The sequence below is a fragment of the Cygnus olor genome, chromosome 2 (genome assembly GCF_009769625.2).
Source record: "Cygnus olor isolate bCygOlo1 chromosome 2, bCygOlo1.pri.v2, whole genome shotgun sequence".
NCBI lineage: Eukaryota > Metazoa > Chordata > Aves > Anseriformes > Anatidae > Cygnus > Cygnus olor.
In genome coordinates, this window is record NC_049170.1 from 156,146,835 (window position 1) to 156,159,985 (window position 13,151).

At 42.4% G+C, this 13,151-nt stretch overlaps 1 protein-coding gene across 4 annotated transcripts in view; it reads right to left on the reverse strand.

The window, feature by feature from the left end:
- Positions 1-1,183: 1,183 nt before the first annotated feature.
- The window catches only part of TRAPPC9 (trafficking protein particle complex subunit 9), a 465,357-nt gene continuing 453,389 nt past the window's right edge, over positions 1,184-13,151 (reverse strand). For all 4 annotated transcript variants that reach the window (XM_040547346.1, XM_040547344.1, XM_040547347.1 and 1 more), the window contains 2 exons: positions 11,822-12,045; positions 1,184-4,435 (listed from right to left, as the gene is read on the reverse strand). In XM_040547346.1, coding sequence (XP_040403280.1) covers positions 4,256-4,435; positions 11,822-12,045 — 404 coding nt within the window. In that variant the 3' untranslated portion in view covers positions 1,184-4,255. The remainder of the gene's footprint in view (positions 4,436-11,821; positions 12,046-13,151) is intronic.

A 13,151-nucleotide genomic window follows, 5' to 3' on the forward strand; every position in this document is an offset into this window, starting at 1 on the left:
TAAAATAGATAAGGTCCCATTCAAATGAAGGATCTCAAGATGCTTTAAGACAGAATGTGAGAGCCAAACTCCAGTTTAACAACTGAAATATGGTTTGAAGAAAAAAAAAAATTGCCTGAAAATGATCCAAGTGTTAGGTGGGGTCTGATGGGAATGCAGCAGAAGGAGAGAGAAAAAGAAAAGGCTACGTGAATCTTTTCTGTTGGGACCAAACGAAAGCAGAAAAGCAGCGACTAGAGGATTTGGTGGGAAGGATGAGGAGAGAGAGATGAGAATCCAAGAACTAAAATAAAAAGATGTCGGACAACCCAAGGACCTTGAGCTAAGTCCCAGAATGGTCTAAACCACAGAGGTAAATGTATCATTGAACACTGAACATGAAAACTGTCCACATCCACGTTTTTTCTGTACCTAGCAAAGAGCACTAGTGTTATCCATAGGTTCGTGCCCGGTTTACAAACCTCTGCAGCAAAGCATGTTTCTCTAGGAAATCCCTCAAATCCCATCCCAGCCCAAAGAGCTGAACTGCAAGCCCAAAGCACTACAGGGCACGCTTAACATCCTGGGGCCTGGCAGATAGCACTGCTCTGCTGTGTGTGGTGCAAGTCGGATGGATGCACAGTCTCTTTTTTGTAAGTAAGAAACAAAGTGTCCACATCCAGAAAGGGAGCCAGGGGAAGAGTGCACCTGGCTTTCGCTAAGGAAAGCATAAGAGCTTCTAGGTCGCCAACCGAGACGTGGAAGCCTCGGGACCGTTGGCAGAAGGAACTCTAATAGGGCTGGATATCTGACTGCGTGCACAAAACGAGTGCCTCCAACCAGTCTTCCTAAACATACTGCCTCCATAGCTGGTCCTCTGTCCTGCCTTTGTGCTGTTTCTGCGGAGGATGGAAGGATATTGAGGCATAAGTAGTCTTTCACGTGAGTGCACCCTTCTCCCCTCAGTTGACAGTCAATGGAGACTGACCCAGGACAGGACACAGGAGCCACACTATACAGCATTTATCTTTCATCAGCTCTGAGTTCATTTAGGAAGAGAAAATTTGAACAAAGCTGAAGTTTCAGTGCCACAAACACATTCTCCTTTCAGAGACAGAATGCAGCGTCGAGGGACACATTATCATTACCAGTAAAAACACACAACACTGTCACAAATCATAGGCAGAGGAGACAGGCAGAGGTGTAAATAACACAGAATAAGTATTTATTCAGATAGTTAAATTTACACAACGTATGTTTCTTCAATGCATACATATATTGGACCAACTTCTGCTCTCAGCAACGGTGATTTAAATTAGGAATGATTTAATTCAACCAAGTAGGATCATATCAGATTTACAGCTGTGTAACAACGCACAGTTTGGCTCTTCATGTTCAAAATAATAGCTGGGTGGTTTGGAAAGAGAAAAACAAGTTTTCAGTTCCAGAAAAGGAGAGCAGATCAGAAAAGTATCATCCTTTATTAAAGCCATTGCAAGGACCAAAGCTGACAGCAATACCAGTGAAAGCTTCCATTAAAAAGAAAACCAAAAGTGATGCAGTATTCTCATTTCAAGTGCCATCCCCTCCCCCTTTGCCAAATTACACTGACACTTAAACATTCTCCTTCTGGACATGTCACAAATGATCCCCAGAAGGAAGAATTTCTTGTGTTCCATCTCTCTCTCCAAGACAAGTAGAAGTGTAAGAAAATTGGGAAAGGTATCATAAATGCCAAAAGCAACTAAGCATCAAAGTTGACAAGGGACAGAGTGGTATACTGTATAATGAACAGATAGACCATTAAGGGTCAGCTCACACATAAAACTTATATTTATGAGCACATATGGCAGATTTATAATGGCATATTGGAAACCTAGGAAATATGCAGCTATCTTTTGCTATAATAAAACCTGTTCCCATTCCAGCAGCTTCAGCAGGCTAGGAATCACCCCCCTTTGTAAGTGAAGGGCAGCGTTGCACCTCAGCATAGGCTTCACAGGAACTATTCCCTCTGTTCTCAGAGAATACTCTCAAATACATACTAGGAAATGATCCCGTAGCCAGGTAAGCTGAAGGATCCTCACTACAACAGCTTCTGCTTCACAATATTTTTGTTTCGGATGCAGTGTGGTCCCTACAAAGCCTTAGCTGTATGCCTCGCATCTGCAGATTACCTGCTGGGAATACTGAATAAAACCCAATTTGGATTTTGCTGCAACAGTGTTGTGTAACATAGTACAGAGACACATGCCAAAAGCAAGCTTTTATGGAGCAGATTAACTGGTTTAATTCCTGCTCTCCTGGGATCTTATTTTTCTGTGTATATGTCTATCTAGTGACAGAGAATTCAGCCTTATAGCATAGAACCGGCCTCCAATGACATAAAAAACATGCCCAGCTCAGCTGCTTTTGCCCCTCTTTCCAAGGGTGCCTCTGGCCCAGAGCCACTGTGCAATCAAAGGAGCAGTTTTGTTAGTGGACACTGTGTGCTGGCAGCTGGCAGAGCAGTACATCACTGCAAGTAAATCTTCAGTCGGTCTCAGATTTCCATCACGTTACGTCTGAAGACTTCCACTCTGTGTGGAAGCTGTGTACAGAGACACAGCCCCAGAACAAACACTGATAGCATTACCACAATACGGTTTTAGAGATAATACCCTGGATGTGCTGGAAATACAGTTATCATGCAATAGCTATAGGTCTCCTAAATTTAAAAATAACATATGTAGGATGAATACATTACAGTAATTTCCAAACATGCAATGGACTGAGTTTTGAGCAGTGTCACGTTCCTAAGGAAAACACCAGTCACATCTAAAAGTACAAATGAGCACAGTGCAGAGAGCCAGAACGAGTGGCTATCCAATCTACTGCTCCACAGCATGAGCAGGATGGACCAGGGCAAGTGCGTCCACTTTTGGATGAACCCTACACAAAAAAAATCTGCAAAGAGGTTGTGCATGTAGGTTTAACACATATAGAGCTAACGTGAGTGCCCCTACTGCATTTTGGCATATTCATCCCTGAAATTATTCTACCATGAACTTGAAGAGCTACAGGATGTAAATTTAAGAAAAGATTCAGACAGGTTTGAAACCTGTATTAATCATACATGTCAGATATCTCCCTGCGTTACATGGGGTAGATTCAGGTTTCTTTATGCAAAAAAAAATAAATTCTGAAAGACAACAGATTAAATTTCCAATATGTTCATCAGGTATTTTATGGTCGGGAATTCCATGCTCTTAATTGCCTAATAATTAAGCTTACTCATTCCAACAAAACAAATCAAAAAAATAAAGAAACAAAAAAAAAAAGAGAGAGAGAAAAGAACAAAACAACCACATAATCAAACCCAGTCTATTAGCATGAAAAACCTGATGAGAAGAGCTTGCAAAAACTGATGCAAAGGGATAATAATGGCCAGCTGATTAATTCTGGTGGCTCTTTAAGTGTCTGCAAACATTTCAATCGGTTGTGATTGTATTAAAGAGAACTACGAAAGCCCAAATTCACAGGCAAGCCACAGGCAACCCAGAAGTTGACTTATTTCCTTTCTCAAGGACAGAACTCTTTAAGCTTTTCATTGCCTTTTTTCGTTTGTTCACAGATCTACCAAAGTAAAGGCAGCGTGACCCTACCAGGAGCATGTGGCACTGGACTCAGGGGAGGAACAGAATAACTGGAGGCACGTTTGCTATTCTTACTTTCAGTAACACAAGAAAAAGCATCTCTATTGCTATTTACCACCAAAGACACCAAATACTAAGCAAACAAGTGAAAAAGACCAAGCCTGGGAACAATTCTAACAGAGAACCTACACCTCAAGGCTACATGCCACAGGTCCAGCCTAAGCCAGGAGGAATTTCATTCAGAAATTTCAACTTGTGTTGAAATGCTAAAAAGAGACTATTCAAGTTGGAGTTGAGGCCTTCAAATGCATGGTTAAGTTCAGCCCCCTTAAATTCAGCCCTCAAGTCCCTTTCAAATCCACTGGTATCAATGGGGTGTATGAAAGTATGATGCATATATTAGCAGTTTCAAAGGTTTTTTGGAAACAGAGGAAAACTCGAGCATAGTTATAATCTGTCTCTCTCTCTGAAATTAGCTAAAGCAGCTGCCCAAATGACTATCAGCCAATTCAGAGAGCGTTCAGCTGTTCCTCCAAAGTAGGGACTGTGGCCTGGGGTTGGACAGAAACAAGCTGGGGTCAAGCAGAGGATGTGCCAAGCATTTTTGTGCACTGTTGTTAATCAAATAGCGCACAGTGCATTTACAGCTTAGTTCCAGCCACAGGCTCCATAGCACGGATGTGGACACTAGGAAGGCAGAACCAGGAGAGAGGCAGCTCCCTGCTGCAGTTGTCTTCATGGAATTTGATATTCAGATAGAAATCGCCTGTGTAGAGGAAAAGAAGTGCTCCAAAGTACACAGAGTCTTTGGTCGGCTTCACCTGCAAAAGAGAATGTGAAAATCAGTAAAATTAAACAAGCAACAAAACAAAATAATTGCACTTTGCAATTCAGTAGCTCCTCGAAATGATCTCAAAGTACTCCAGAAATATTCAGAAATTAAACATCTCAATATTACCTTCCCATAATTAAATTTTTTGTCCCTATTCTAGCAGTGGTAAAATGGGAGCACTGAAAATGAAATTCTGTGTTATTCTGTCATGCAGCAAAGCTGTGGCACAGCTCAAACCGGAAGACAGATCTTCAGCAGTCACTGATTTCAGAACAGATTTGGTTTAAGGCAAAAGTCCCACACGATGTCCTGAATAACCAGGAACATCTTCCCTTAGACTGCATTTATCAACATCTATATTAAAGGTCTAAATCATGGCTGTGAACTCTTGTTAAATGCATGGTTGAACACCATTTAACAACTTAGCAATAACTAAATTCATCCCCACTTTATTCAGACACAATCTGACTGCAAATTCTAATCAGGAATCTTTAATATTCACTCTCACTGAAATAATTAAATTTAGCAAGAAACATCCTATGAAAAGTGGGATTTAACCTGTCCAAATCAAACAGAGGATTTGCATTGTTTCTACATTTATATATCTCCCTTCATCACTGAACCATTTATGATCCATATCTTTACAACAAATATCTTGCTCTACCATTTCAGCGAGACACTCAAGTAATTTTTAACTTCAACAGTCTTATCACTATTCAACATGTGCTAATGTTTGAATAAATGTCTGCTTCCACAAGATGATAAATCCATTTCTACAGCATCTACATCTGGGTTAAAGTCACTGCAGATGCAAAACACCGAATCAACACAAAGCCTTACCATTGGATGGAATTTATTTGAAAAATCGTGGAGTCAACTCCAGTCCCAGAACAGACCCAACAAAGGGCACCTGATGCTCCTCAGTACAGGTCCTCCTTCCATCAAGACCATCTTACCAGTTCCCTTTTGTTCTCTGGAGACCCTGAAACCATCTTCTCAAGATATCCTCATGGGGCCATCCCTACTCTCACAGGTAGGCTTGTACCCACGTGTTTTCTTTTTTATTTAACATTAACTGGTAATGGGCCTTTTCTTGGTTGTCCCCAAACACCTCAGTGTCCATCATGGTACAGAGCCCAGAGCTGACTCCAAACGACAGCAAAACACAGCACTGGTCACCAAGCTGAGACCCAAACATAACCACAAAGGAAACTCTGGTGTTACAACCAGAAGCACCAAGCTGCCCAAAGGTACAGGACTTGATTGGATTCAGGGGAAGAAAAATGTTTGCAAAGGATATCCCTGAGAAATGATGGGACATTACCACCCAGAACAGTGAAGGGATGAGGTTAGGGCTCCAATATGGGTTACAAACATGGTCAAGGACCAGGAGGATTCTTGCTTGCTGTGAAGAATTAGGTCATAAGATGGGAACAAACATGATGACTAGCCCATGGCAGGGGGGACTGGGGAGGTGAAACACTGGAAAAGGTTTGCAGGGGTGTAGGGCACCTCAAGAATATGCCAAAGATCTGAAAATTGCCTGAGCTGCCAACACCTCTGGTGAGGAAAGCTCTCTGTACCCATCAGATGTGAGGGGAATGAGCTGTTTGTTTCTGTTTTCTTCTATACCATTTTTTTTGTTTTTTTTTTTTGGACTTTCACTGCTGGGTCCGTTAGCCAGCAGGCACACACCTCTTAGAGCCCCCGGGGGTACCGGGCTTCTTTGCTGAACCTGCCTGAATTGCTGCTCCTGCCCAGGAGCCTGGCTTTTCACAAGCAGCAACATCACCAGAGCTGGCAGAGCCCAGGCTCCCTTTGGCTTTGGTGCTGATCACTTCTGCTGACCTCCAGCAAACTTGTGTCAGCATCGTGTCATCCACGTGAGCGCTCAGAGCGGTCACAGCTGTTCTCCTGACCCGTGTCCTTGGCATCTCCCCTCCTCACTGGGTACAAGTTCCTGCCCTCCGGCGCTGCGTCTGGACATGCAGAACAACATTAAGCAGCCTCCCCTCTTGCTTCCTCACCCCCTCCCTGGGCTGCCTGCCTTATTTTTGCTTAACTCCAACCGAGGCGTACTTACATCCAGAGAAGGACAGAGGCAGGCACTGATGCAAGTGATGGGTGGAGGTGAGCAGCAAGTGAAGCCCCCGTTCATTTCTCCCTAACCTAGCTGCACCACGGAGAAACATCTAAAATAGCATTTATCAAAGCTCTTGACAAGTAGAAAGGTGACATTAGGCACATCAGCTTCAACACAGACTTTTCTTGTTTGAAGTTCTGCCTATGTAGGAGCTCTCCCTGCCTTTATTCCACAAGTCTCTGCAGCACTCATCCTTTCCTTCGTCATATGGGAGAAGAGCCAGGAAGGCAGGTAGTAGTGTGCGTCCAGATCTGCCCACAGCACAGTATGCCCTCACCAACAACCTTCCCAACAACCCTGGGGACTATCCACATCATCACTGTCACTTGTACAGCCGCTACTCTCATCAGCACTTGTGGTCTGGGGAGGAAACAAGGAAGCAAAACTAGCCTTAAACCTTTCCACTGCTGAGATGCAAGTGGCCCTGCAGAAGTTAGAAGTTTCTTCCAAAGCAATGACTTGACTGCGGAGTACGGCATTCCCAGAAGACCACAACGACATCATCAGCAGAAGTCAGTAGAGGGCCAGATCCAAACCAATTGGTATACCAGGCACAGGACTCATTTTGAGGTTAAACAACCTACTTTTAGGTCTTCCTATGCACACTCGGTACCAAAGCTCCTACTACAGTAAGCAGACATCTAGTCAATGCAGTGGAGTTAACAAAATGATCTACATGGACGGCCTAAAGAGGCAGGACACAGCTATCTAACCACAGGCATCTTGTGACATTTGGGATGACCTAAGGCACTGAGACATCTACACAGGGCTGGCAGATGCGGCACAGGATTTACAGGAGGATTTCTGAAGCAGTAAATGGAGGTACGCCCATGGCACCTAATGATGGGAGACACCTACGTTTAGGAAACTGGATCTCATCCCTGGTGTCTATGTTAGGGTGAGTCAGGCCTCAAGGGCAGCAGACTACATCTCTGTTGTCTCACAAGAGCTTAGCTGGCCAGCATCAATGGAGACACCTACTCGTTCAGATGTCTCAGTCTGGAACTCTATCAACCCAAATCTCTGTAAAGTGGATGTCTACATCTGAGCCAGCTGTTCAACAAAAGGATTCATGTGATCAAATGTAGGTGTCGGATGGAGAATGAAGTAAAATATTCCTTAAACTCCATCAGCCCCGATGACTCACTCTTCACTGGCTGTGAAGGGAACGCAGTATGACTTGTTCGGATGTGTATACAAGTCAGATGTACCCCACCGTACCTGGCATATGCCATCCCAGTGACTGCAATACATGATCCAGCTAATCTGAAACAAACATGAAGATAAACATGAAATCCAACTCTTTAGGAGTTGGACTCGATGATCCTTGTGGGTCCCTTCCAACTGGGGATACTCTATGATTCTATGACCTACTCATGCCTGATGCAGACCAAATTTGTACTGATGTTTGATCAAGCAGCAAATAGGTCTGGTAGTCTCACTGCCTGGACACATGTTTGTATGTTGTCCCAATCCAGAGTGATGTTGCACACATGTAGCTCAGTCTAGCTACAGAGTCGGAAGAGGTTTTACTAAAATCACACCAGTTCCTTTGCATGGAGACCAAAGGCAGGAAGCTTCCACCCCAGGAAAACAGGACTGAAGATTCAAGAAAAAAAAATGCCCACATTACTCCTCCATTCCTCCGAGAGAGAAGAAAAATTAAGTTTCTAGCTTCATCCTAATCGTTCCTTGATTCAGGCTACCATGTGGGACTGCGATTCCTGAGAACTAATTACTACTTATTTATACTGCTGTAGTATTTAGGGAGCTCAGTCAGAGATTAGGGCTAGTGCCAGCTACTGTACGCTGCCCCAAAGAGTTTACAGTGCGAGTACAAGTGCCAAGAAAACTAATTTGTTCCAGATGGGCCACAGAGGACCTGCCAGAAGTGAGCAAACGTTCATCATAGCTTCTAGGCTGATTCAAAATGACCATCTCCTAATGAATTTCTCCTCATCTTCCGCTACCAATCATTTGAGCCAGTGAGTGATAACACACCCAGGAAAAAGAAAAACCTGCTTGAGAATAGTAATGACAAAAGCAAGAACAACAAGGAAAGATGAATTGTTGATAGTTACAGGAATCTCCATGGCAGATAATTTTTTGTTTTTAATTTGGCTAGAAGCAGCTCTGTCTGATCAACTAATTAGTCAAAACACTGGTAAGAACTAAGAATCTTTAATAATATGATTAAAGCTAAACTTCAGGTTGTGAAGTGAGATAAGAAATAAATGCAAAGGTATTTTAATTGGTAGAGGTCTGCCAGGTTACCTCATGTTTCAAAACCCCACACTTTTATCTTCTATCTAACTGATAACTGAGGAAGTCACTTTTTCTGTTAACTATTGTCATAGAAAGGTAAGGTTAATCAAATTAAAAGTTAATCTTAAAAATAAAGACTTTACAAAGTTTCAAATCAGTTTCTGCATGTATCTGGAAGACAGGGAATATATACAGGAGTTTTCAGCATGCGCACATGGCTTCACAGAATGAACAAAAAATGTTTAAAGGGTAAAAGTTGTAGGATCCTGTTTTCCTCTTTCTTATGGCTTGAAGTTGAAGTTAGATGATTTGTCTTGGAGGTAACAGAACCTTATTCACCTTTCTGTGCTCCCCTTTCAATTCAATGCACCAGTCTGGATTTGTGTCCAAAGATCACTGCTGGGATGTACTACCTTTAAAAGCAACATTTTTTTACTGAACACTTTAGCGGATAATGAGATATTTCCATGCACTTTAAATTATGTAGTCTGAAATCAAATAATTGTGATTAGCTGAGCATGTACTCATTAGGTTTAATAAGAAGTTAACGCTTAAGAAAGCCGAGGGTTGTTTTGGTTTGCTCTTCCAGAGAGATCACATTCAACTGAGCACAAGTAACGTGGCATCATCGTGACAACAGACCAGATTTTCAAGGCATGAGAAGCATCTTTTCGTGCTGTAGCACCTGATGCTCCCACTTGTTCTTGACCATACGCTACTGATACGCCAACCATGCTCTAGTTCTCCGTCCTCTCTCCCACCCAGCTCAGCAGTGCAATAAATCATGTCACCACCTCCTTGCTAGTGTCAGTGTAATGTCAGCCCAATTAGCTCAAAGTGCTGACGAACGTAGTTTGATCTAAACTGGCCAACTTTGCACAGAAACAAATACGCCATCTCTCCTGCACGGTCTGCTGCAGAAGAGGGGAGCGTCTTTCTGCAGAGGGGCAGAAACAAGCAACTGCGAAATGGCAGCATCTCAAGGCACCTCCATTAAACAAGAGAAATAATTGTGTGCCCGTGACCTCAGTTTACAAAAATAATGAACACATGTTTAATAGCTTTGAGAGCAGCACGGAGCTACACCAGCTGGGAATCTTGTCCAGTGTCTCAGCTTTAATTTCTAAAAAAGAGACACTATGAATCTCTTTCATCTCACCCAACCACGAGCTTCTTCAGTTTCTTAACCAGCGTTTGTTGTTTCTGCCAAATTCAGAGCATGAACACAATTCTGAGTATGTTCGTTCCTCCCTGAAGCATCAACTGCACAAACCAGGACTTTATTCTTGTCCCCAAAACAGGTGCTGCTTTCTGAAATCATTTTCCATTACTGAATTAGTTATTACGTGGGATGAAAGGGCCTCTGACAGCATTAGATACACTGTTTGAAGAATTTTCTTCCATGATCAGGGCTCTATGCCTGAAAGAAAAATGACTAAGCATTTTCTCTGGGACCCTGTGTAGGACGTGTATCAATGCTACATATTGTGAAATACAGCACTTCTTGTCTAGGAGTAAACATTTTTTTTTCATTTCACCCTTTTGGATAAAAAGGAGGACAAATGCCAGAAAACAACTCTATTTTTAACTTTTGGGGGACTGCGTTTTCAGAAAAAAATGGCTAAATACTGAATAACGGGGCAAAAGCATGGACTGTAATGTATGAGAAGGCTGCCCAGGCAGGCACAAGAGATGTGACCTCCTGACTTCTTGCCCCATAGGAGACTCAATCAGAAGGTAAGAATACATCACGCTGTCATCTCCCTTTTTCCTCATTAGCCTGAAGGGTCAGCCCTTTGGCAGTTGGGTATCTGAACACTGCCACTCACATTAAAAAATCCACATAGTCAGGAAGGGATTCAAAGAAAGCCGTCTCTCGATTATTTCTGTTGACATATCTAAATTATTCAGCTCAGAATATAGTTAGTACCCATTAAAATTCAAGTCGATGGTTTATTCTGTGCTCATTATCTTTTGGAAATATTTTCTTCCTATGATGCGCAATTGAAAAATATGCATGGTGACTGTCCCTGTGGTTAACCTTTAATTTCTTTCTTACTGAGGTTCACTTAAATATTCAGTTTTGACAGGTACATTTTATTATCTGTCTGAAGAGCTGACCTAAGCAAAGGTCCTAGGCGCTATCCCAAACATTCATCCTCTTCTTCATGTTTATTTTATAAGTTACCAGAAATACTGTCTATTCCACTCGGCAATATTGTCCATATGTTTTTCATTCCTCTGATTTTTCGTTGTTGCTCTTTTTCGGGGAAGGATGTGGGAGAGAGTAGTTATATTCGGGAAGTCTTTCCAGTGCCTGCCTTAGAAGTAAAAAGCTCCTGGACTTGAAATTTCTAAAAAATAATTTGAGGCAAAATTCAAAAATTCAATTATTCTAAAAAGGGACTTCTTTGTCCCATTTTAAGCAGGGTTTTTATCTTTCTATTTTTCTTTATTTTTATAAGAGTATGCCAAGAGACTAGGAAATGAACCAGATCATCATATTGGTCATTAATGTTTAGCATTTCCTTTTGTCTTTCCTCAGGATCTAACTAAAACTGATTTGCTGAGTTCCCTGGCTCAGCCTGGGGAACTTTTCTCATGCACTAAAGAGAAAAAGTTACTTAAAATCCATTCCTGCAGGCTGCACCGGATGGCTCAAGGGACTGGCAATGTGGTATTAAACATTTTATCTAGGTTACCCATTCACATGTCATCAGATCTGGAGTGACCAAAAGTTACTGGCTACAGGAGTTTGCTAGTGGCTTACATTACAGGAAATTACAGTCTTAACCCATCTCAGAGAGATGATTCTACATCCCCAAGCCCAGCAGCACCTTTAGCAATTGCTACCATAATAATGGCATTTTCCAAAAAGTAATCTGCCTTAAAATAAGTGAAAAATGAAGCCCTTCTATCGAAATGCACATCATCCAGAACCGTGACACACTTGATAGAAGAGCTTACAGAATCAATGTAGAAGGTGTTGGATCCCACAAAAGTGATAGCATCTTGCAGCTCATAGTTGTGCACCCCATTTTGGTAATCCTGGTAGGGCGTCACGGTGAGAGCGAAGGGCCCCACGCTGTGCTTGCTCCAGTTGGTCAGCTTCACCTCCAGCGGGACGGGGTCGCCCACTTGGCAGTCCACCACGACATCACAGTCGCAAAGCTTGCCGTCGACAAGGATATCTGCAAAGCAAGAAAACAATTCTACGTTACGTTGGGCTTCTGCTTTAAAAACTGCATTAATCCTGTTTTTTTAAAAAAAATGTATTAATCCTGATTATTAGGAAGCTACTTGCGACAACCAGTTCATGAAGGTCTGATATCTGTCCATAGCTGTTGAGAGAGCTATGGAAAAAAATGACTATGCTCTACACACAGGCACCAGAAGGTATCTATTTAACCAGCTAGCTCCTTTTAATCTCTTCCTTAGCAGGCCAAAGCCACAGACACCTTTTCTTGCTTCTCCTGCACATCAGCAGCATCAGGTGAAGGGAACTCCAAACAGGAGTCATCAGTACAAGTCATGGCTAGAGAGATTTGGGGCTGGATGCCCGTATTCACACGGGAGAGGTTTGGGGCTGGATGCTCATATTCACGTGTTACAGCCAGAAATAAATCCTCCTGTATGGAGGTGACCTTTCAGAGCAGGACAGACACTGCCAGAATATTCAATGTAATACACATAGAATGGCCCAGCTAATAAGGAAAAAAGGGATTTTAAAATTATACAGCAGTACTACAAGCATGTTCACTCTTTGTGCTTTAATTCATTCTGAGATTTCTATTTTTAACTTTCTACTTTTCTTTCTCTTACTGGGATAGCAGAAAAATGTAAAGCTCTAAATTGGTTACTGCTGGGACAATGACAGCTGGAGTAATGTGTCCACTAACCTTGCCCATTTGCTCATACAGAACCAAAATGTTTCATTACTAACCCACTATGAAATTGCTAGTCCAATTCCCTGCTCTGAAAGGGCTCCCAGTTGTGCAGTATTACTGTATTTTTCAGATGAGGGTTATCTCCAACGCACTATTAATACAGGAACATTTCTATTTCACTGTGGGTTCATGTTCAGAGATAAGAGAAAGCCCTGGGCACACGTAAGAAAGAGTCCTCTGTGTGAATACCTATCCCCGCAATCTCACGTGCCCATGAGACATTTCGATCATTCCAGCTCCTCCTCGGTCGCTTGCCTTACGATGCAGCACACTGTTCCTCTGCCAACAGCACCGCATCTACATTAGGAATATCCCCTTTTCAGGAAAAGACACTCTTTTTACGCTTCAGG